The sequence below is a fragment of the Gymnodraco acuticeps genome, unplaced genomic scaffold (assembly GCF_902827175.1).
Source record: "Gymnodraco acuticeps unplaced genomic scaffold, fGymAcu1.1, whole genome shotgun sequence".
In the NCBI taxonomy this organism is placed as follows: domain Eukaryota; kingdom Metazoa; phylum Chordata; class Actinopteri; order Perciformes; family Bathydraconidae; genus Gymnodraco; species Gymnodraco acuticeps.
Window position 1 is genome coordinate 1,725,893 of NW_022991760.1, and position 26,000 is coordinate 1,751,892.

The 26,000-nt window shown below is 42.2% G+C and overlaps 1 protein-coding gene across 2 annotated transcripts; it reads right to left on the reverse strand.

Annotated features, from left to right (window-relative positions):
• Nucleotides 1–969: 969 nt before the first annotated feature.
• Nucleotides 970–24,465, reverse strand: rabl6b (RAB, member RAS oncogene family-like 6b). Of its 2 annotated transcripts, XM_034199264.1 has the most exons (17): nucleotides 24,316–24,465; nucleotides 22,319–22,693; nucleotides 22,087–22,221; nucleotides 21,724–21,771; nucleotides 21,512–21,541; nucleotides 20,317–20,369; nucleotides 20,107–20,195; nucleotides 15,553–15,693; nucleotides 14,308–14,413; nucleotides 13,761–13,864; nucleotides 12,312–12,673; nucleotides 11,255–11,402; nucleotides 10,391–10,579; nucleotides 6,612–6,852; nucleotides 4,265–4,451; nucleotides 3,452–3,510; nucleotides 970–3,374 (listed from the first exon to the last, which is right to left on the reverse strand). In XM_034199264.1, exons 2-17 carry the CDS (start codon nucleotides 22,446–22,448, stop codon nucleotides 3,183–3,185), a joined length of 2,214 nt encoding a protein of 737 aa, XP_034055155.1. In that variant the 5' UTR covers nucleotides 22,449–22,693; nucleotides 24,316–24,465; the 3' UTR covers nucleotides 970–3,182. The 2 variants fall into 2 exon arrangements, with proteins under 2 accessions (XP_034055155.1, XP_034055156.1); XM_034199265.1 differs by lacking the exon at nucleotides 21,512–21,541.
• Between the last annotated feature and the right edge of the window lie 1,535 nt (nucleotides 24,466–26,000).

Below are 26,000 nucleotides of genomic sequence, written 5' to 3' on the forward strand. Positions count from 1 at the left end.
CAAAGAAAGCTCCCCATCAGACACAATTTCCAACACAGGCACAGCATTCTCTGTATTTGAAGTTTCTTCCGGCGACAACCGCTGTCTTTTTGCACTTTTATTAATCCACACTAACATTTTAGAAATGCTAATTTGTGACGTGACTTGCTTTCCTTCTCTCGGGGGCGTGCCTGCTCTGTTCTATCACTCTACATAGCCACCCACTGGGTGGGAGTTGCACTGCATAAACACAACACACGTGCATCTAGGTATGTAAATTGTAAAGCATTAAAACATGGTTTTACTAACAGTTTTCAGTATGTTGTTACTTCGGCATTATTATTATTATTATTTTGAAACGTGTATTACTATTAAATCACGGTCAAATAGGTTAATTTTGACATAGTCGTTTCCACCACAGTATTTACATGGAGAAGATAAGCCCCGCCCCCTCTCCAGCACGTTCTGTTTGAATGACAGGAGTAAACAGCTGACAGCCGCTGTGAAACTCCAGCGGTTAGAGCGATGAGAATGTCCGTTCGGCACCTCATGACGCATCTACTGAGTACCGGGCGGCTGTATATATATATATATGGATGTATAATAAGAACGGCGGGAGAGTGTTGAGTACTGGCACGGTGCATGAGTACCGGAGTACCGCCAGCATGCCGGTACTGAGCAAGAAGTGCTGGTACTCCATGGGTCAGAACCAGAAGTGCCGGTACTGCGTACCGGTGAGTACCGGCCCAATTCCAGCACTGGTATTAGAGCATTTCATGTATGTGTGTGTGTGTGTGCGTTTCACATGTGTATTAGAGCATTTCATGTGTGTGTGTGCGTTTCACATGTGTATAATATATGAGTGAGTTTCATGTGTGTGTGAACGGTATTTCTGAATAATGTCCCGTGCGGCCCCTCATACAAACATCTGGTTTTTGTTGAGGAGGCAGAGCCTGGCTTCATTCCAGCTCCATGAACATAGGCACAGAATTATACACAGACGTCTTTATTTGTTTAAAAGACACAAGATTTGTTCTTTATGAAGAAATAAGCTTGCATTTATTGGACAAACCACACGCACACAGTGTAAATATGGAACATGTCATTGGGGGTGAAAAATAAATGAAGGCTTTCATTCCAAAATGTGATACATCCATTTGGAAAAAATACCTTGAGGAAACATTTCCAAAGTGTAAACCCACTCTCAGAAATGTTATTAGTTTGGAAAGCAGAATATTTCTTTAGGATGTCAGCGGTATTATTTCCACACAGTGTATGTATCATTTTTGGAACAAAGCTCCTCACATATACGCATTTATTTCTATATTTTAAACATTCTTTTATTGCTGTACACTGAAGTCTCATGCTTGAAACTGTGCTTTCAGCATTTATCCTCAATCACATGACAAAAGACAAAAAAAATCACACAGTATTCAGGATCAATGCTGCATAGTTTCAACTTTGGAGTCTCAAACATCACGTCTTTGTAAGCATATGCACAGGAGATGGAAACCGTATGAAATCTGTCAGTGAAAAATACACATTATTCCTCTTGGATGCAAGAATGCTTCTCTTATTTGAAACATTTGAGGGATTTATGGAAGAAACCGTACTGTACTGTATGTAGTTCTTATCACCACGTACCATTTCCAGGCTGTATTACAGGTGTGAAATATGAACGGCAATCTGTTAAAAGCGGCAAGTGTTTCAGCACAGTCTACATCCTGACAATAAAACATAATGGAGGCAATAAATAACACAAGGATAAAAGCACGAGGAAATAGTTACTTACAGAGAAAATGAACACATTACCGTAATGTTCCTTTAGAAGGATGGAGCATCAAACCAAAACAAACCAATGCACTGATTCACTGCAATCTCCATACAGGGTTTCAGAGAGGACGTCCGTTCCATTTGACCAATAAAAGGCAACATTCCAACACTTTGACAGTAAGAACACTTGACATGGATAATGAGGATAGCGGCACATCTTACCCTTGTAGTGACCTCCTTTAAGGCAACTGCAGAAAACACGAGGAGTGTGTGTGTTTGTTTTGAAAGGGTAGCAGTGGATGAAATCATAAAATCACCAGCGAAGACATTCCTTTCCCATCAAGATTACGTCCACACTAAGCAGGCTTATTCTTAAAAAAAAAGCGCCTTTTGCGACACCAGAGCTTGTGTCGCACCTTTTTATTTATTCATTTATTTGATTATAATTACATTTTATTTACGTTATTTTTGAGCTAATATTACAGTTATTGTCAGTTCATCGATGTTAGGAGAGATACAGTGTTTGAAATGCTCGTGTTTATGTGGTATAGAAATGATTATAAACAATGATGTTACAATTGTATCTAGGGTACAAGAACTGTTATTGTCAATGTATTTCCTCATGTAATTTATACTATGTATACAATAAATAAAAATGCTATTGTTCTGATCATCAACAAACAGATCTGGGATCAGTTGATAACAAATGTCTTTGAAGAGTCTTACATTATTGCTGTGACTTGGAGAAGAGACATGGCAGACTACAGTACACGGGTCAGACTCACTGTCCCATTAAGACGTAAACACAGTGAACAATCATTAGGAGATTAGGGGAATGTAGGATCCACCCTGACAAACCATTTAAAAATAGCCCCAAACAAAACACTTAGTGTGAACGTGCTCCGATAGTGAAGCCTGGGAAGTCTTTTCTGAAAAAAATCGAAATCCACTCACTCAGAGTTAATATTTAGAGACACAAGACTAAGCGTGCCACTGAAGCCAACACGTAGGAAAGAAAGACAAAGAAAGCAGGAGTGTGAAGGAGACCCCGTCACTTTAAGCATGCTCTCCATAACCACAGCGACCAAAACTAATTCCAAATGATAACCGTATTTACAGACGCCATTATATTCAATCACCTCAAAGTACAAAGAGCCAATCACCAGGACTCACTACAGTACACGTGGTTTTCTCGCCCTTCCCTATTGGCTGGAATGGAAGTGACAGCAGTAGTGCAGATGGGGGGGGGGGGGGGGGATCGGTCAGAAGGAACGCTCCGGAGAAGCGCTCCTCGCTCGTGTTACCTGGGTGTTACCGGCAGCCGTGTGGGTTACGTATGGCTTGGAGATGCTTTATGCTCTTAAGTCAAGGAACAAGAAGGTTTTTAAAGGACCCTCGCCTCGCCGCGGTTCCTCCCTGAACAGGAGCTTCTATAGTTCCTCGTAATCTCCGTCATCTCTTTTGACGGACGCTGCTCCTCCGCCCAGAAAGTCCTCCAGATCGTCCACCTCGGTTTTCTTGCTCCGGGATGGCTTTTTCTTTTTCTCTTTCTCGTCTCCCGCTGCACCTTCGTCCTTTTCTTTTTTCTTGTGTTTGTGTTTCTTCTTGTTTTTCTCGTCCTCCTGAAAACAGAAATACGTTTATTGTGTTGATATTACTGTCTTTTAGAGATATGTCAACAACATCAAGAAGACGTTACCTCTTTGATTTTCTTCTTCTTTTTCTTCTTGTCTTTGGAGGAGTGTTTACTTTCTTTCTCTGGAAGAGAAGCGGAGACAAACACAAGTCTCAGTGACGACTAGACTGATCCCATTTTAAATAGTCTAGTTGCAGCATTGGATAAAGGGGGCACAAGATGAACAAATGACCTCTACTGTGGACAATTTATTTTCAAATAAATAGGCAATCTGTCCAATCCAAATGATCCAGAGTCCCCTAAATTGAGCCCACCAAGAGCACAACATTTCTGGCTGAAAATGCCATCATTTAATCCTGTCAGAATCAGATGGATTCAGCATCCTCAATAACTTCCAAAATTGTCCAAGTCTGCCAAGCTATTTATTCACTATTGTCAACATGGGCTGTAACGGAATCAGAGCCAATTAACACAACATATGCTAATTGTGCAAATTGCCCAACATATGCAAGTTAGCATCTGGCAGTTTCTATGTGCTGGGGACCCGTGCTGTACCATTCAACTTTGGGGTACTCAACACTTCCGGGTTTACAACAGGACTCTATGAGTTGGACTTATATATTCAAATTAAGTTGAAAAAACTGAATGTTAGGAGTAAAGCTGCATTCACATGACAAAAGCTATGCGCTGACATTGCTGTTGTGTTTCTATGGAGACACGGGCAACCGGAAACTAAATCAAATTGTGATATCCTCAAAGATTCCCTCAAGGATTTGCTGACGATGGGCATATGTTATTGTGAGCTCATTGGGGGAGACTTGTGTGCCTCCTAATGAGAAACATGAGAGACATGTAGACAGACATCTCAGGACTTGCCTTCCTGCTCCTCGCTGCTCTCCTTGGCTGCAGGAGCCTCTTCCTGGAAGCCGAGGCCAAACAGGTCGGTGTCGTCCTTATGTTTGAAGGAGATCGGTGTGGGCTTCAGAGGCTCTGTCGCCTTGGATACCTGCAGGTCGTCGTCAGACAGGTCTGACAGAAGCTCATCTCGGACTGGAAATATGTCCTGGGAGGAAGGGAGCAGCCACACATGATCAATCCCCTGATTTCCCCAAATAAAGCTTAGGAGAAACAAGCTTTTGATGTACAAGAGTGGTGCAGCCATTGTTCAAGGGCTACCCGGAAGTTAGCATCGCAATTGCTTCCTCAACTAACGGGTTGGATTTCAGAATATAGCAGAACATTAGATCTGTGGCAAACACACATTTATGATACTTAGACATGTTGTAAGACATTCACCAGTAGGATATTTATTGACATATTTTATTTAGGACTCATTCCTGCACCACTCTCTGTTTTTCGGAGTGCGTAAGTCAGAATATTCGTATTGTGTCCATTTAATTTGATCCAATCTACAAACATTATGCATTACATCATGTTGTTCTTTTTTGTTCTTTTTGTTTTTTTTTTTAATACTGTGAGCCATGTTCCTGCTCAGCTCTCTGAAGATATTTTGCACACCTGCACAGCCATTCACTTTAAAATATAATACACTGCAGTGTGCGAAAAAGTACACGTCCCACCGTCCGGGACGTGTTATTTACAATATCGGACAAGTAGATCTTTCAATTGACTTGTCCGGCGGACAAGTGACGTTTTTCGCCCTGATTTATTGACACATTATTGATAAATTCACTTTACAAAAGGCAGAACTCATTCGCAAATTGTACGTGTCCGCCATTGTTCGTTTAGAAATGTTAGTTTCGGTTCTGCTTGTCGATTCCTAAGGAAATGCATCTCGCCGCTTTCTGTAAAGTTAGACGGGGGCGGGGCGGGAAGTGGAGCACATGAGTGGAGCACAGTGGCAGGGTTGGGAAGCAAAACTCGTTCAGAGTAGGAAAAAATAACAATTGTCCGGTACCGGGATTAATAAGAGTTGTGAGGACAGGAGGCGAGGCCGAGCCCCGCGGACCGCAGCTCTCTCTCTCTCTATGCTCCGTATCAGCTGATCGCTGCATGGTGCAGCTCAGGGTCTCTCTCTCTCTTTCGGATCTCTTTCTACACACAGCGGATCCGCTGCCCGTTTAACAGCCTCATCTTTGTCAAACTTTCTTATGTTCTTTCTCTAACACGTAATGAAGGTTATTAAGCGTTTTAGCTCCTGTGTTGTTAATATTGACCGCCATTTCCTTTATGAAGTAAAGCAGCCTCCCTGTCTGTGTCCTCGCGCTGTCCTCACATCCCCTGACCCCCAGACTCCGAGGAGCACAGGGATGTCAGTATTGTTTATGAAGCAGGGTATAGAAAGTACATTATTGAAATGAAAATACTATTTATTTACTTTTACAAACAGTGAGCAGCTGGGAAGCTGCAGCATGTGTATTGCAGGAGATGTGTAAGCGGGCAAGCGTCTTTGAGTTGTAGAAAAGCGCTAGGCCTATAGGCTATAAATATTATATATTATTATTATTAGGCCTATGTGTTGGACATGTGTGGTTGGACTCTGTCTTACAGGCAGGTTGCAGTGTAACATCAGAGGAGACTGGGCCAATTGTACTTTCTCAAGCTGCACCACTTAGAACTAACTAAACAATGCAGAGATTATTTTTATATAATTGTATTCAATAACCGTAAGAAATTAAACAGTATGAAGTGATTTGTAAATTGGAATACAGATTTGACTTGATGTTTTCATAAATATATTTTTCTCCCAGTTTGTCATGGGACTTATTTTTACCCTCTCAAAGAACCGGAATCGAGAACCGAAAATAACCGGAATCGAAAAGCAGAACCGGAATCGTTAAAATCCAAACGATACCCAACCCTATGTGTGATGCAGTAAAATCTTACCGCTCACTTACGTTAGCGGTGTCGTAAAAACCGTGGGAAAATGTCAAATACGATGGCGAAGAAGAAGATTCCAGTGGCCCCAATTTTTGTCCATTCTGGACAAGTGAAAAATGTATTCGGATAAGTAAATTGCCAAACTCACTTGTCCATGGACAAGTACTCTCTAAAACTTTTTCTCACACTGCACTGTAGTTTGTCATGTACTCATTGTCTGAAGTAATTTAGGATTGTTTGTATATTTACATTTGGTGTTAAAACTTGTCTTGATTATTGTTTAATGCTAAATAGTTTCATAGTATGTGTAAACAGGTCAAATGTCCTGCTTCCTGCAGTAAACCGTGAACTGAGTGAATCTGTTGTCATGCTGTGCCTGTACCTTGGTTACTTTGGGGGTATCTGACGCTTCAGACTCAAAGTCGGGGTCGTCCATGATGAAGGAGAGCATCTGATGGGCTGCAGGAGCCTCTGGGTCCGTATCGGAGTCTTCGGCTCTGGGGGAGCTGCCTTTCTTCTTGGCCTGCTGCTGTGGCAACTGCTCTGCTGCCGGAGTGAGAGTGAGGGAGATGGCCTCTGGAGCTTTGGATGCCACCTTGAGTTTAGGGATGTGGATCACAGGCCTGAAACAGGGGGAAATGAATATTTGTTTAAAAAAATAAAAATGTAATTAGTTTATCTTCTCTATTTCACTTATTTGTTCATGTTGTTCACTGACTTCCACTGGAGATTTTACATTGTAGGGCTGAGTGTCCATATGGAGTTTTAATTCATATGGATAAATAGAAAAAGAGCTGCATTAGTGTCTTTTTTAAATTGACATACAACAGGAAGTCAACAGCCTTCTCGGATACATCTTAAGTGACTCACAGCTCAGGTCATGTATTTGCATTGTAACTAATCTAGTCACATTTCTCCAGTAAATTGTGATGCGGAGTCACATAAAGTGGGCACAATGAAGCCGCAAAGAATGAAACGGCAGAGATGCATTCAGGTGGAACACGTGACTATGTGTTCCTCATATGAGAAGTGGAGGGAGCTTTTTAAATAAGAAGTAGCAAGTCTCTCCAGCACCAACTTTTGACTAGGTGAAAGGGTTGCCGTCTTAATTCCATCTCTGATACTGTGAACGTCATTCTGAATGTTCCCTTCGGTGAAACACAGATCTTAAAAGGACACCTATCATGCTATATTTAAATGATATATTGTAGGGCCATACCTATATAGGGTATATGTATACGTTTCTGTTTTCAAAATACCAAACAGATCCTGCATTTTAGCCATGCCTCATTTCGCTCTATTTGCTGTTCTCCAGCCCTGTTTTTGCAGGGGCTGATTCTGTGAGCTGCAGCTGACCACGCCCCCCTGCAGGAGAGGGGAGCGTGCTCTGATCAAGTCAGAAGAGGGGGAGAAAAAGAGATCTCCGTCCTCCGTGTTTTATTATATTATTATATAGAGTCATTATTCATTTGTTTTAAAGCTCAATAAATAACAAAGAAGACCTTTGACCGGCACTTTTCTAATTTTGTCCAGAAGATTTAAACTTTAACGGACATCTTGACCAGCGAAAGAAAATCTAACTGAAACTCTGCCGCACTGTCCCCTCGTCCCTTGGAAGAGGCGGCGAGGTGGGTGTTTGTCATCTGCTGGTGGACTAACGGAGAGAATTACAGCGAGGGAGGGATTGCATTGAATTACAGCAGCAGGAGCAAACGCTTGCCTCGGGGAGGGAGAAAAAGAGCCACAGCGGAGAATAAACAGAAGGGCAACCATGGCAACCATGCAAGGGAAGTCTTCTTCGCTGCTTTTGTGGCAGACTACAGCGACACTTACAGGCCTGGCATATGTACTACAGCGTCTCCAGCGCTTTCGAGCAGCAATGGCCGGCCGTGGCCCAACCCCTCATTCCCCTGATAGGTGGAGAGTTGACCAATAGCCGTAGCGCCACCGTCCTGACGTCAGGACAGTGTTCAAATCTGGATCAGTCTGTATCAGATCCGTTGCAGCCCCTTTTTTAGAGATTTGGGTATGGAAGAAATAGAGAGGGTTGTGTTTTCTGACACTTGGTGAGTTCCCTGGAACACCGGGGACACATGTTCATGAATAAAAGACGTACAAAAGTGCATTTTGCATGATAGGTCCCCTTTAAAGTAAGAGTAACGATCTGCACTAAAATAAACAAAAAATATATTTGTGGGTAGACTGATATTTACAGAGGTGAAAATATCTTCCAGCTGTGATTGGTTGCTCTTCGTGACATCACAAGCGATTAGTGCGGCTTCGTTCAAACAGTTGAAATACTTTTAACTGTGGTTGCACTGGGCACTTAACAGTCCCTAAACAACTATAGATGTTTTAGAGTTATTTAGTACATCAACTAATGCATATTTTGTTCTTTTCTGCAATGTATTATCCGTCTAAATGGTAGGAATTAATTATAAAAGTATGGGTTGCACAGAAAAGTAACATAATCTGTTGCTTCATATGTATTCTTTGTCTCTACTGGGACATGTCTCCATGCTTAATGTTCAAAAAGCTCTTTATTCTTCTCACACTGCCTGTGCTGAAGCACCTCTTTTCACCCTCTGTCTGAAACCAGAGCCCAGTCTGCTCTGATTGGTTAGCTGGCCGACTCTGTTGTGATTGGTCAACTGCTTAGAGATGTCCCGCCCCATTATGTACAATATGTTGGTCGCTAGCCGATAGTTACATAGTGATGTCATTTTGTTAGGGAAGTAAACAAAGGAGTCCAATGGAGGCCAGTGTTTCCCCTACCATTGTCTTGGAGGGGCGCTGCGCCCCGCCAACGGAGCCCCGCGCCCCCCTGAAATTCAAGGTGTTTAAAAAATTAAATGATATATATATATAGCATTCGCATATCACCGCAGCACATCAAGCCTCAAGTATCACCTCAATGCAAAACATATAGCAGCTAGCGTGGACGTTAGCCTCTTTATAATCGCGTTCACACCAAAAAGAGCCGGTACTAAAATTAGTTCATGAGAACCTTTTACCCCCCACGAAAGTCCCTGCTAGAGAGCAGAGAGCTGCTAGAGAGCAGGGACTTTCGTACGGCTCTCTTGTGAGAAAAGAGCTATATGTCTGATTGGCTTGGGCGGATTGCAAACCACGCCCCGTAAAACTCCCAAAAAGTTTTGTGAAGCCGCCATTTTATTATCCTCACATTAGCATTATTAGCATTAGCCCAGCGCAAAAAACGCAGAGAGACTAACTTATGGCAACACAAAATAAAACATGGGAGCGGTGGAGATGAGGAGGTGTCGGCGTTCCTGGCGATTTACTCGGAAGGCTGCTGGGACTCCCCAGCAGCTTCTACTGAAGCCAGTCCCCAACTCCGGGGACTTCCGGCCGGGGGACTTTGGGCGGCAGTATACGCCGTGAAGTGGTTTGCGGCCTGCCAGTAAACCCAAAGCAGAAGAAGAAGAAGTGACGTCAGCGGCTTCATTTGCCTAATCCACCCCCAGGTTCAAAGAGTTCTCATGAACTAAGTTCTCATGAACCTTTGTGGGGAAAGTACTGCGGTGTGAAGTGCGCCTATAGGTATACTAAAATCCATGTGAAAAAAAATTGCTTCTCAACTGTTCTCAGGTCAAATATTTATATGTGATTAAAAATGCGATTAATTTCGATTAATTAATTACAAAGCCTCTAATTAATTAGATTAATTTTTTTAATCGAGTCCCAGCCCTAATATATATATATAGCACCAAATTGCAACTAATCTCTAACTACTGTCATTTTTCACATTGAACATGTGCTCTTTTATTAAATAAACTAAACGCTTTCATTTTAAGTTGTGAGTTTAGTTTTTCTGACCCTAAAAAACACTGATGCATTAATCAATAACAATAATCCACAGCTCCTCTCTCTGCTCCAGAGGATTAAAAAAAGATATATCCCCCCCACTCAGGCAGTACCGCCCCAAAGCAGTAAACTTAGGGGAAACACTGGAGGCGTTTCAGGGAGGGTGTGGGAGAGAAACTCCCTTTGAAGGGAACACAGGGATATTAGTCTTTGCAGTCCATTTACATGCACAACAATAGTAATCCGCAGGTTGGTTAACTTTAATTAGGCTTCCTCTGACAGACCTTCACTCACACAACATAGTGTACGTCAGTGTGATCCTGAGAAAGGACTTACGCTTTGAGCTCAGACTCACTGTCCAAGTCTTGGTCCTGTGTGACGGGGGGGGCTTCCTCGTCGCTGGTCAGAGCAACGTCTTTCCTGAGGGGCAGGCTCTTAGGCTGGGGGAGGCTGGGCTCAGTGTCGTCAGGGTCCAGCTCATCCTGGAAAGCAGACACCATGGGGTTCCCTCTGCCTTCACCATCACTGGGACAGGAAATCACTTTTATACCTCCACTCAGTGACAGCCTCTGCTATTGTAAAGCACCAGAGCCTCTGTGGCAACCGATGCACACACACACCTGTCTCCTGTACTATTTCAAAAAGTCATCAAAATTCATAGTATAGTGTGTTAAAAAATGTAAAACAAAAGTTATACTATAGTATATCGAAAAAGTATTGATATACATATAAGTCATCAAAAACATAGTACAGAATGTTTTTTTTATAAAGTGATTGAAAAGTCATAGCATAGCATTTTTAAATAAAAACGAGTCATTGGAAAGTATCGTATGTTATTCATTAAATCATAGTATAGTTTATCAAAAGAAGAATAGTTTGAATCAAGCCAGAGTATAGTATTTAAGAGAAATTAAATAAAAAAGATAAAGACATATATTATGTTTCTAAAGTTACATTTATTGATAGTTTAAATGCTGAGAGAAGTTTCAGTAAATAAAGTGTATTCTTAAAATGAAACAATAAAAAAAGGCTTTTTTCTGATCATGTTGAAGCTAATTTCAATGTTTATGTAAAAAAAGCTCAAATGTGGATGACCAAACTTGTCACTTTTGCTGTAATGCTTTAAATGTCCCCGCTGCAGGACAAATAAAGGATTTCTAATTCTGATGAAACTAATGAAAGTTTGTGTAAGCATCTGACCTGTCGCTGTCCACAGCTGTAGCGGGCGGGGGGGCCTTGGTTTTGGAGGGCAGGCTGTCTTCCAGGAAGCTTCTATCCAGTCTCTCATCCGGCACAAAATCATCCACACTGTGAACCTTACCGGGACACACCGGAGCAGGGGGCTCGTCTGAGGGAAACACAGCCGAACAAATCCACCGTATGAAACCACAATCGAAGAGTGAAGTCACATGACAATCAGCGACCGTCCAGACATTCTCAAGTTCTGCATCTCACACTCACTGGGGCAACATATGGCTGCAACTGTGATCTACAAATAAACACAGTTTGCCAGTTACAATTACACAATGTACTGCTTATGAATCAACCATGTGATGTTTTATGTCCATCAACTTCAGCGTGATGACACAACAGCATTATCTCATTCATTAAAGATCTTATCTACAACATCAAATACGTCAGTAAAGAACCCACTGGTGGATGTCTGAAGCTCCTGTGTTGTAAGAACAGCGGTTGCTAACAATGTACAACATACCGTACACTAGCAGCCTTTAGCTTAGCGGTGGTGATGTGAAGTCCTGTGACCGGGGTGTAGTTCCTTTAGAGGCTAACGTAAATTACAAATGCATTTGAGACGCTTTTCAAGTCTCAAATGCATTTACTTCTGCATTCGTAAATGTTGAGAGACTACACCATTACATGTCACTTGTTAGACGCTTTTATCCAAAGCGACTTACATACTCAATATTGTGGACAATCCCCACAGGAGCAATTTGGGGTGAAGTGTCTGAGGGACACAACGACATGCTGACTGCAGTGGGGTTTGAACCTGTGCTCCCTTGATCCGAACACCAACGTACTAACCACTGCGCCACACGCCTACAAAACGTCATCACGTTGACACAAGACCGCCTTTAGCTTAACGGTGGTAATGAGCTGTAGTTAGTTTATAGCTTCACGTTAGCTTCCAATAGGACAATCACATTTCCTTTTGTCGTGGGAGCTCTCTGTGATGCTACTGCCGGGTCGGCCTACAAAAACACGCCATCACTGCACCACTCTTGTAGAAGAGACTCACCTGTGGCAGGAGCCTCAGCAGCAGTGGAACCAAACCAGCGGGACATGAAGCCACGTTTCTGGGGGCCCGAAGCTCCGGGCGCAGCCGGGGCCTGAAGGTCATCGGGAGCGAGGGCCGGAGGCTTTGACTCAACAGCAGGAGAAGCCGGGGACGGAGGTGGAGGGAGGGAGGCGGACACAGCTGGTGACTGGGGGAGCACCTGGGGGGGTAGGGGGGGTTGAGGGGTGCTGGGGCTGGAGCTGCCTGTAGAGGCTCCGCTGGGGGGGACGATGGGGGACTGGGAGCCGGAGGAGGGACTCTGACCGTTAGCTGGACCGGGAGAGCCAAAGCCTTTACTGCGAGACTCCAAGTTCTCCAGGAAACTGCAGGAAACACAACAGAGCAGTTCTAGACTGAGCTTCACCTGCAGGAACATGTGAGGCTGGGAGCAGAGCAGGGGCTGCACTGTGGGAAGGGTTCAGCGAAAGCCCGTATGGACACTTTATTTGTCTTTACAACGTTTTTTGATATAGGCTAGAAGATTACTAAAATACAAATATAAGTGTAATTCAATATTTTAATAAAACCCAAATTCAGAGTAACACGTCAAATGTAACTTGAAATACTAATAGGCTAATACTAAATCATAGTCAGATGTGTTTTATTATGTACAGCTTTTAGTGGTTTCTGGGAAATAGCTTTGAGAGAACTGTCCACTATTTTCAGTATTTCTCCAAATAAAATCTCCCTCTCACAATTGGGAAGAATCGGTTGAATGATTATAATCAAATAGCTCTAAAAGAAAGGATCTTGTAAATTAAATATATAGAATGCAAAAAAATACCATTAGAATTTTGAAACGTTAGTATTTTTGACGACAGATGAAAAAGAAATTGGTGAGGTATACCAGCAAAACATTACTAATGACTCTCCGGTTAGATATAACAATTGATGTACTTATGATAATGATTGAGTATCTGTTATCTGTCAATCTTATATTATTAGTATTCACTTTTTTCTCATTTGTAGATTGTTATTTGATTTGATTGTCTCTTTTAGTTGTGTATGCCCTGTAATCATATTAGTTCTCAAAATGCAAATTCAAAAAAGATGACTCATTCACAAAACTGTCTGTGAGGAGGAACTCATTGCCCTTACAAGAAACGTGAAATGATCACATCTTTATTGCAATGAAAGTGTCTTAACTCATGATGTTGTGTTTGTTTTCAAACACAGAGCCGTGATTAGCTGACAGTCACAACGGCAACTTTCCCTCTAATAATGACTTCTTGAGAAAAAGAAAAGTATATATTCTCACAATAAGACCAGAAAACTGAGCTGAAGGAAGTGTCATACATAGGTGTAGAACTCAACAGCTACAGTCGATAGAGTGTTCTGAGCCTCACAACTACAGGAGCTCTGGGTGGACATGTGAAAAACAGTGTGAGAGAGAAAGAAAGCTGACAGTACATCTCGTAGTTCTGATCTTCAGTCTCCTGCTGGACACACAGCTCCTCCAGAGTGGCATCCATGTCCAGCTGGTTGGTCTCCAGCTGCCTCAGGAGGGTCTCCCGCTACACACACACACACACACACACACACACACACACACACACACACACACACACACACACACACACACACACACACACACACACACACACACACACACACACACACACACACACACACACACACACACCACACACACACACACACACACACACACACACACACACACACACACACACACACACACACACACACACACACACACACACACACACACACCACACACACACACACACACACACACACACACACACACACACACACACACACACACACACACACACACACACCACACACACACACACACACACACACACACACACACACACACACACACACACACACACACACACACACACACACACACACACACACACACACACACACACACACAGTTTAGGCAGATTAAGACCAGCATCAACCAGCACAGGAGGGGAGGACATACCTGTAGCTGCAGGAAGGGGATGTTGAAGAACCTGTGCAGATATTTCAGACCAAAGCCATTCTTCATGGAGGACTCGGCATAATGGATGTAAGATGCTCCCATTGGCCTGTAACACACAAGTAGTTTCTCTAACATGTGCAGTACATTCTTATCAGTGTTTGTGTAAAACATTATGTTAGTCAAAATGGGAGAAATTCTGGTAAAATATTATATGTGATTAATATGGAGATTTAAAGGTGGGGTAGGTACGTTTGAGAAACCGGCTCGAGATACACTTTTTGTTATATTCCATGGAATGTTCTTAACGTCCCGATAGCAATGAATATCTGAAGTGCTTTGACAATAAATCCATAAAAAAATGTCATCTGTGGAAGCCGTGGTACTGTAAAAAGCACGACCAATCATCTGAGCCGGCCCGGCTAAAGTAACTGGACGGCCTACCTGCCTGTCAGCCTTCCATCTGTGCACAAACTTATCTCGTGCCCTCATTGGTCATGTGCGCGTTTGTGTGTGTTGGAGGAGGGGCTCTGTGAGGAAGTGGCAGATTTTCTCCGGTTGTGTATTTTCAAATTCTAGCGCACTCGAGCTGGTTTCTCAAACTTACCTACCCCACCTTTAAACGTAGTTTTTCAATAGACTCGTGCATAATGCAAACAATATGAAATATTACGCAGACCACGCCGTATCTCTTCAAAGAACTTTCCTCAGCTCAAGGCCTACATATACTAAAGCAGAGGCCTACTATTTAAAGTGTTATGTTTTAATAAAAAAAGGTGGAAGGAGTGAAAGGAATATGAGTATTATTAGTAATTATTTGAAGTCTGAAACCCCAGTATTCTTTCTTTGTTTTTTTTAACCACTTAACTCCGTTTTCTTTTTTGCCTTATACAGGGAAACATTATTATATTAAATATGACATGAATACCAATATATAGGTTAATACACATAAGACTACAGTGCACACTCAACTACACCAATAAGGTACATTTATATATCATGTAAGAAAAATATTTAACATGTAGGCCTTTTGGATATAAATACAGTATATTTTTGTAACATGGCTTGTTGAAGTTGTATTTCTCTCATGAGACTAAACCCCTTTATATCATCATTCCACCAGGTGTCAGTGTGTTCTCGCGTTTGCACCCACAAAGATTGGAATACTTTTTGCTACAAATAGAAGGAAATCTCTGAAGCTTCAGAGGGTTTCCTCTTTCATCAGTAACCTTTAGTGCTGACATCTACCTGTTGAGTCCAGCGATCAGGTCTCTGATGTCATCAGGGAGGATGACACGATGCTCGCCCATGTCCCGGTGGTTTCCCAACACACACACCGGCACGTGGGTGGGTACTTTGGGCAGCTCCCTCAGGATGTAGTTAAAAGTCCTGCAAATGACAAATCATATTCATCTGTGGAGGGATGTGAAGAAAATCAAAAATCAAATCAGTGAGTCTCAGTTCAGAGGAGGACGAAATGGTACATCTTAAAGAATTCTCCATATCAGTGAGACTCATTTATTTTGTTGCTTAAAAGTTATATAACATGGTCAAGGTGCATACATATAATAATAATAATAAATTGAATGTATATAGCGCTTTTCAAGTCTCAATGTCGCTTAATATATATATATATATATATATATATATATATATATATATATATATATATATATATATATATATAGGGTTTCCATTAGCCGGTAATTACCAGTTTTTAGCTGGTAACATTTATTAAAAACCGGTAAATTCAAAACCTGCCGGTCAAAGTGTCCGGTAATAATTAGGGAGGCTCCGATCGATTGCCTCCGGTCATTATCGGCCGATATTCACTGTTAATAGTTTGATCGGTGCTCTCTATAAAGAACGATCAGGAGAGCTGGATCTGATCGATATGGACATAAACGAGAGTGAAGTATAACCGGACGAGAGAGAGATCAGATCAGCTGCTGAGTCAGACCGAGACACGCAGCTCTGCATAATCACCTGAAGCCCCGCCCACTGTTTAGTGAGCTGCATGAGAAACTGACGGGCTGTCAGGAGAGAGAGAGAGGGAGAGGGGAAAAGAGAGCATCCGTTTCTCCCGTGTTATTATTCAAAGTTAATGTAAACTTTTGAATAATGTACTTCATCTACTACAAGTAGTTTGTTTGAATGTAATAATTATGTTGTTTGTTGTTTGTGGAAGCGTATCATTTATTGAAAAATAAATCTGAACTTTTCGATCTGTTACGAAAGTGAAGCAATATAAAAATGACTCCCATTAACATCAGCATATCCGGTCATAGTCCGGTAATGACCTGCTAACGGAAACTCTGCTACACAATTCTTATTATTATTATTGAAACATGACCGGTAAGTTTCAAATTTGTCCGGTAAAATAAATGATTTCCGGACATTTGACCGGCAAGAAAATATCCTAGCGGAAATCAAATCAAGTTTTATTTATATAGCACATTTTTAAAACGATTTTTGGTCGAGACAAAGTGCTGTACATGTAATAAAAACACTTTACTACAATAGCAAACAGAAGACAATAAATTACAACAGCTCAAATAAATAAAAATCACACACAGGGAAATGTCAGGAGTCGTGCTCCGCTCTGACTAGAAGGTCAGAGAGAAGAAGTGAGTTTTAAGTGTAGATTTAAAAACCCCCAGGGTCTGGGCCGACCTCACATGGAGGGGCAGAGTGTTCCAGAGCCTAGGGCCAGCCGCTGCGAAGGCTCTGTGCCCTCGGGTTTTTAGCCTGGTCTTAGGCACTACCAGCAGCAGCTGATCAGCCGACCTTAAGGCTCTGCCTGGGGTGTAGCGATTTAGGGCTTTGAAAACAAATAAAGGGAGTTTGAAATCTATTCTGAACCGGACTTGAAGCCAGCCAATTGGGGTGATGTGGTCACGCTTTTTATGGCCAGTGAGAAGACGTGCAGCTGCATTCTGAACTAGCTGGAGGCGTCTAATTGAGGCCTGGTCCATACCCACATACAGAGCGTTGCAGTAATCCAGTCTCGAGGTAACAAAGGCGTTAATAACCCTTTCTAGGTCTTTAAAAGATAAAAACGACTTTGTCTTAGCCAATAGTCGTATTTTAAAAAAGCAGGTCTTGACTACGGTGCTGACCTGCTTATCAAATTTAAAAGTGCTATTGAAGCCCTGATATATATATATATATACTCTTCTAAGACATTGGTTTTCAGAGGTGTATTCAAAAGTAAGAAATACATCAAATATCCTGCTGCAAGCAACAACTGACTATTACAAAAATAACTATTTTTCACCAACTTGACAGCACGTGCAGCATTTAGCCAAAGCGTTTGTTAAAATGCTGCCAAAAGCTCAAAACACAATGGAAACAGGGAGACATTTCTCCAAATGTCACTGTGGCAGACAGAGTTAGTCTGTTTTATAACTGTAAGTGTTTTGTCAGGATATTTGAAATGCCTAGGTTAGCTATGTTAGCTTAGTTAGTGTCCCTGTTTCCGTTTCCTATTTATCAGTGTTTCGTTTATTCAGCGCTTAAAGGACACCTATCATGCTATATTTGAACAATATATTGTAGGGCCATACCTATATAAAGTATATCAATATTTGGTATTTTTTTCAAAATACCAAAAAGATCCTGTATTTTAGCCATGCCTCATTTCGCTCTATTTGCTCTTTCCAGCGCTGTTTTTGCAGGGGGCTGATTCTGTGAGCTGCAGCTGACCACGCCCCCCTGCAGGAGAGAGGAGCGTGCTTTGAGATCAGCTGCTAGGCTGCAGCCGGGAGAAAAAGAGATCTCCCTCCTCCGTGTTTTATTCTTATTGAAGTAAGAAGAGAAGTAACGGGGCAGAAACCCTCCTTTTTACGCAGCGGTCCAGACATAGACATCAAACGGCGACACATATTCAGTTGCCAGTTACTTTGGCATTAGGGCAGGGATATCTAGATACTTTCCAAAGTTTGACATAATGCATTGTGCTACTTTTAAAGCAAGCAGCGATGTTTTCAAATCTGTAATCAAAAAGCTCCTCAAAAACACCCTCGAAGCAGTTCCTGCCGTTGCTACGTTAGTTCAAACGGTAACAACGGACTATTTTTCTTAGCGGATGCATGTCAATTTAAATAAATACATACAACTATTTTTAATCAATAAAATCATTTTCGAAATCCATAAAAGCATTTCAATTAATATTGGGAGTCATGTCGTTACTTTGTCGACAATGTGGCCATGTAATAAGCGGGATAATGTGCACACTGCATAATTTGCCTTCATGCCGATCTAGATCCCTCCGCTTCTCGTCGGGCTCCTGATCAGCCTGTCGGTGTTCTTTTCCCCATAATGACCGCGTCGCTGCACATTATCCCTTACATATGATTATATAGAGTCATTATTCATTTGTTTTAAAACAGGAGGCGCAAAAGCTTGCCTCGGGGAGGGAGAAAAAGAGCCACAGCGGAGAATAAACAGAAGGGCAACCATGGCAACCATGCGCGGGAAGTCTTCTTCGCTGCTTTTGTGGCAGACTACAGCGCCACTTACAGGCCTGGCATATGTACTACAGCGTCTCCAGCGCTTTCGAGCAGCAATGGCCGGCCGTGGCCCAACCCCTCATTCCCCTGATAGGTGGAGAATTGACCAATAGCCGTAGCACCACTGTCCTGACGTCAGGACAGTGTTCAAATCTGGATCAGTCTGTATCAAATCCGTTGCAGTCCCATTTTTAGAGATTTGGGTATGGAGGAAAATAGAGAGGGTTGTGTTTTCTGACACTTGGTGAGTTCCCTGGAACACCGGGGACACATATTCATGAATAAAAGACGTACAAAAGTGCATTTTGCATGATAGGTCCCCTTTAAAGTAAACGCTGCTCATTTTTTCTCAAGTTGGTGAATGTTTTCTAAACACTGCACTAGGGTTGCCAGAAACTGACCATGATCAAAATCGATTATTCGGCAGCCCTGGCGAATAATAATCGATTATTTTACCTGCCGCTTTGTTCATCTTTAGTCGCACGTGTGAGGGAGAGGGGGGGCGGGGCAGGGGCGGGGGCGGGGGCGGTGTGTAGCGTGCTGCAGCAGCAGTCTGCTCTGCACGCAGGCTTCCTCCAAGTTTACAGTAAAACAAACTGGTGGTGTGACCAATGGCCATTTACAATTATTAATACTATTACTATTATTAGCATTAGTCTGTATTTTGGTTGAAACTAAGCCAGAAAAATAAAAAAAATTCAAAAAAAATAATAAAAATATAAAAATATATATAAATAAAATCGATTTTTAAAAATAATATTCGATTATGGAGACTGTAACGAATATTCGAATAATAGAATAATCACTGGCATCCCTACACTGCACATGTGTGGTCAGGTTGGTGAAGACGTTTCTTCATGTTCAGGCACATTTGCATTGATTGATATTTGCATCATTACTGAAGCTGCAGCAGGCTCACCGATGGCAGTGTTTTGGGCGGTTGTAGCGTTGGCCGTAGCGTTGGCCACCATATACACCGGTCCATATCGCGATTTAGATCAAATGTCAGTTAAGTGTGCAGACCTATTATGAAGTCCTTTACAAAAGAAAATAGTATAAGTTGCACCATGGCAACAACAACAATCAGTACATAAATACCTATTGGTGCATCATGTCCCTTATGACATGAGGATATTATTAAAGAAATCTCTATTCCCTCAAACCTGAAGCCTGAAATAGCAACATGGAAATGTCTTTCAGAGTTTTCCCCTTGAAGCTGAACAAAAGCCAGCCTGCAGGCTCTCAGCTGAAACTGTATCTCTTCATGCATATTCAGACGGGCCGCTCTTACCACTGCTTGGTGATGTCAAACATCATGATGATTCCATTGCAGTTCTTGTACACATCCAGGAACTCTGCATCCAGGGCCACCTCATCTGACTGCACACACGCATCAAACAAAGGGATTAATCACATGACACCGGGACCCTACCTCGTACTCCATCCCTGACCCACACGCTATAAATGTTTCCTGAACACATGACGGCCATGTGATAATCACCTCCTGGGGCTCATTCTCCAGTTTCAAGTTCTCTCCGCGCTTTTTGCCTTTGCCTGGAGGAACAAGGAATTACAAGTATTAGGTATAGCTGGCAAGAAAAGACATCACAATTGAGTTTGTTGCTTTAGGTTAGATTATGGTGAGTAAACAAGCGGAGCAGCACAGCCACTTTTCTTATGGTCTGTGTCCACATAGCATCTTTTTCTGTCAGGAAGGCGCTGGGCATTTCCTCAAAGAAACGCTCCAGTGCTTTTTTGTTTTGTTTATATGACATTGACTACAACTCAACGTATCACAGCTGTCGTATGACAGACTAGCATCGCCCCTTGGATTCTCTTATCTCTTAGTGCTCATATATATTATTTGACTATGAGCACCAACCGGAGGATGCTTGCTCTCAAACTTTGTATACATTTTGGCCTATCTGCTCCCACAGATTAAAGCTCTCTTTGTTATGATAGTTATGTCTGGAAAACAGTAAAAAAGCGTATCCAATTTCTACAGTGACATCCCCAGTGGTTTTATTTTCAATTTAACCTGTCATTTATTCTTAAACTGTTAAGTTTATTATTACTTTATTATTCGTATTCTATACATTTGATTCAGTCCTGTGTTTATTGACTTCTATTGGTTTTAAGTGTTTTTTCTTAAATCTAAGTGTTACTTATATACTAGGTATCTATTATGGGGGTAGGGCAGTATTTAAATATTTTTGATGTTGGTTTGTGAAGAACTTTGTCTTACCTTTTGTGTATTCAAATTGCTTATATAAATAAAGTTTGATTGATTGATTGAAGCGCTCATAGCAGCCGCTCTAACGGCGCATTCAAATAAAAATACTTTTACGTAGGGTGGCCGCATAAGACATCATGTGCTCCGTCCTTATTGGAATCAATTAAAGAGAGAAGTTTGCGCTCAGAAAATGCTATGTGGACATGTGACTTTATGGAAAAGCATCTTATCCAACATACCAACAGGTTAACCTCTAAAAACAGACGACTGTTAATGAATGAAGGCTCACACGATGCACACACTCTATCTACACCACTCAGCCAAACTCAGAACTGTAGCCACGCAGCACACCTGGGACTCGCCAACCTTGACAATATTGACATTCAGATAAGAGTGGAAGGAGGCGGGACAAACCCACAGCACACAAGCCAGTTCAACTTCTACACACTATAGTGGGGCTCACCTACACCTTCAGGAAGAGGGTATTTTTGGCCTGAGATGAGTGCAGGAGAGGTGCAAAAAAAGACAACATCAACACTGAGGACAGAAAGACGTGTGAAACTGTGCGTCGCTTCAATGTCATGGAATACTGACAGCACAAGCTTCTTAGAGCAAGAGGAGCAACGTCTGTCTACTCAACATGTGTTAAAGTGGGGTGTGTGTGTCAACACGTACCTTTGTCTACCACGTCCCACACCTCTACCTTGACCACATCATCAGTAGCTGAGGGACACAGAGAGTCTTTTTAATATTCACGTTGTTAGCCACAGGGGGGAAACATTTCAATGTGCAGCTGACTCTAATGTGGATCCGATAACTGCAAACACTAGAAGAAGAAGTTGTTTCCTTTATATGGAAGAAAGCATACAGGGCGGCTACTCTAAAACTGGGTTAGCTGAAACTAAATCTACATTTGTACCTTGATATGGAGCCACTGAAATAAATCACCCACGCACAAAGCGCAGATGTTAAAAACACCCAAAAATAGAAACATGACAAAGCAGTGGTGATCAAATCAAATCAGTTTGGATGACTTACTTTTGTAATTCCAATGGATACTCGTGGCTTGGATCTCCTGAGTGGGCAGGTACTCCTCCACAAACTTCTTGCCCTGCAGTCGATGCCACAGAGTGCTCTTTCCAGTGTTTCTATCTCCCCGGATGACTATCTTCACTTGAAGTCAGTCAGGAAACAGAGAGAAAAACGTTATTTTATCCAGAAAGACACGCTTATTTGAGTGCAGAAGGCTCTGGTTGGCTGCATTACTTACTGTTATACTGGACCCCTTTGGCAAAGCGTCTCTGCAAACTTTGGTTCATGGACTGCAGGCCAGCCGGAATGTTCTTGTCCCGGAGCTGCCCCGGCTCGGATCCCACCAGCTTCTTAAACGCTGAAAACATCTTGACGCTCTTTCACAGGCTGTTACAGAATCACGCGATGCTACGGTGGAAGTCTCCTGACAATTGGTCACACAGCGAGAGAAGGAACAGCAGGGCTGAGGAAGTTACAGATCCATGCTCAGAAGCAAACACGATGCAAAATGGCTAGATGTTGACTGAAGTCAGTGGGGCTTCTTAAATCTGACTGGATGTTCCTGATCGCCAGTCAGAGGTGGATGTGACTACTTTGGTGTTTTGAGCATCATCTGTCAAATAAAAACAAACACAGAAGAATAAAGCATGTTAATTACCTCCCATTCATTTTCAAGGTATAAGCATGGTAACAAAGGCAGGATGGTCAAATACAAAATCATGTCTTCGCGGCAAAAGAAATGTTCAGCCAGAAGGAAATAGGCTTTACATTCAATACATATCAAGAGACACACACAACTGTCCCCTAAGATAGAACTAATAACATTAAGACTATTGTGATGTGTCAGCACAGTCAAAAGCTAAGCATGCAGTTGCGTTCAAAAACATTACATCGCTTCAAAACCCAAAATATTGTTTGTTCTTCTGTCTCTAAATATATTTCAGTTTTTCAAATGAGTGCCAGTGTTTAAACATTAAAAAGCTCAAGTAATATGTCCTTGCTAAATGTGTTAAATGTAGATATTGTCAGTTTGATTTGATGCCTATATTAAGAGCTGCACAAGTAGGAAGATAGTCATAAAACAAAAAAAATTAAAATGGCAATATTAAGCCTTTAACAAATATTGTGCTTTCTGCGATATAAATATTGCTCTAGTCCATAAAAATCTGATCAATTGTGCAGCCCGTTCTACATTGATCTTTCGTTGAGTCAATATGATTATTCAGCGGTGTAAAGTAACTAAGTACATTTACTCGAGTACTGCACTTAATTACAATTTTGAGGTACTTGTACTTTACTTGAGTAATTCAATTGTTTGCTACTTTGTACTTCTACTCCACTACAATTCAGAGGTAAATGGTGTACTTTTACGATGTACTTAATACCTTTAGTTACTTCACAGATGTGGATGAATGATGTGAAATATAATCAAGTGTTGAATCAGACTTTAGTTCCACCTGGAGTAAATCCACAAGCTACCCTGCAGTATACAAAGTCATTCAAACTAGCTGCACCTTCACCAGCTTTGAGAACACTTTCATGATCAATCATTATAAAACATATCATATATATTATTCTGAAATGGGCCAATCTACACAATGACTACTTTTACTGTCGCTACTTTCACTATATTTGATGCTGAAACTTTTCTACTTTTACTTGAGTAACCTTTTGAATGCAATACTTGCAACAGAGTATTCCTACACTCTGGTACTTCTACTTTTACTCAAGTACAAGATCTGAGTACTTCTCCCACCTCTGTGATTAGTTTATTATAAGGGAACTATGAGTGACACATGAGGCCTTCCAGCTGTTCCGTCAGTGTCCCAGCTTGTCCATTATTCAGTACCAGGATCAGCCTCACAGCTCGGATTCAGAGAGGAGAGAGCAATACGTTAGTGCCCGGTAATAACACAGGGCTCAATTCTTCCGGGGTGAATTGTCCCCTTAACGTTATCCTGCTAGCAGTAGCTGCCCAGGCTGTTAGCGCTTTGTAGAGGGATTTGAAGCAATGTTGAAAGCAATTATGCTACAACTGCTCAAATGAAACGGTATGTCGACGTTGAAACAGAGAGGAGGTAACATGTAACCAACACTGGCTGAAAGGTAATGTTATCCCCTGGCTCTGTTTGGCTAGCTAACCAGCTGACATTAGCTAGCTTAGCTTCTCCGCTCAGTGACATGAAACGGCAGCTAGACTGAATGTCATCTCTCAGATCATCTACGAATACTCACGGTTATTTAATAAGATACCACATCGCTGTCCCGACATCTTTTGCTCAAAACATCTGTCAGTCCTCCATCCCAGCTGAGATATAGCAGCCGCAGCGACATTCCTTTGCAAAGAGAGCAGCTACACAGACGGCGTCAAGCGTGAGACACACGAGCAACTTCCGTTACAGATTTCAAAATAAAGCTTATGTTTGTGCATTTTCATTTGTGCAATAAGAGCATGGAAACAGGGTAGGTTATTCGTGTTCTTGTTTATTCACATTGTTTATCTAAGTACTTTGCACAAAATACAAAAGTTATTTTTGTACAGACAGCAAGTATTACAAAGAAACATGCCTTATTGCATGCTTCAAAACTGAAACCGTTTGTAAAATACAGAAAAAAAGAAAAACTAGTAACGAATAATGCTTAGAATTGTAAAACATCTGCCCAGATAATTATTGAACAAAAAGTTTTAAATGAATTAAATTATGTATACATAATTATAGTCATAGACTAGTTTTGTTCTAGCAACTGTACAAAAACACATTTAGAAAAAGCAACAAAAAACACAAAAATGTTCAAATTCTGCTCATTTCAAAATAAAGCTCATGTTTTGGGATTCTCATTTATGCATTTAGAGCGCCGAAACATTTCATTGGACAACAACTTAGTGAGTTCTTGACCTTGGAAACAACATTTGAGAAAGCGATCTAACCTCACATCTCGCATCCTGACTGTCATCCTACACCCTCTTCAGCGAGCGGCATAGGACAGACAGGGCCCCAACTAGAGGGCTCCGCCTGTGCTTATATAACTAGGGTTACAATACGTAACCCCTCGTTATATCTTACACAGGCTCCGCCCTTTACTGGACTCTATAGTGGGCGGAGCCCTGATGCATAAACGCCCTGTCGTCCAACAACATCGACCCATCACACTGCTCCTGACCGGCTTTTGATTAACAGCCACTGCACCGCAACTCCTTCTCCCTCGGTTGTGACCGTGGAGAAGTCGGGACCGCAGCTTACTTGGTTGGTAGAGCACACTCAGACACGCTTACCTCGAAAAGAGTGTGCATGGAAATAGTGAGGAAGGCTCTGTATGGGGCTTACTGCGCACCATGTTTCCCAAGTCCCCAAGGAGCATAGGAAAACATAAGTGCATTATGTCCGGGGGGGGGTCAGATACTTACTGACCCACAGCCCCCCCCCTCACCAGTCTTGTGATGCCCCAGCAAGCACAGACGATGAGAAGGAGCCAGACATGTCCAAGAGATAAAACCTTATGAAGGGGCCTGGCGTGGACCAAGACGGCGCCGTGCATATGTCTTCCACACTCACGCCGTTGAATAAGGCTGTTAACACAGCCATACCCCATGTAGAGTGTGCACGGACCCCCGCGGGGAAGGCTCTCCCCGCCTGTCCGTCGGCATGCGAAATGCACTCGCAGAGCCATCCTGCCAGGCGTTCCTTGGACAGAGCTTTACCGGCCACACCACCCCCAAAGCACACAAACAGCTATTCAGTGCGCCTAAAGGCAGCCGTGCGCTCCACATCACATGCTAGCGCACGCACCGGGCCAAGAAGGTGCAATTTAGCCTCCCTGGTCCCAACATGGGGTGGAAGATTAAAGTCACCTAACTGAATAGCCCTTGACCTGAACGAACTCCTTAGGCTCTTGGGAACAAAGGAGGGGTTCGGTCTGAG

Coding starts and splice junctions, on each gene's coding strand:
- rabl6b (XM_034199264.1), bottom strand. CDS start 22,448: ATGTTTTCAGCGTTTAAGAAGCTGGTGGGATCCGAGCCGGGGCAGCTC. Junction 20,196..20,316: donor TGGAGAATGAGCCCCAGGAG/GTGATTATCACA, acceptor GCGTGTGTGCAG/TCAGATGAGGTGGCCCTGGA. Junction 3,511..4,264: donor GAGCAGCGAGGAGCAGGAAG/GCAAGTCCTGAG, acceptor CTTCTCTTCCAG/AGAAAGAAAGTAAACACTCC.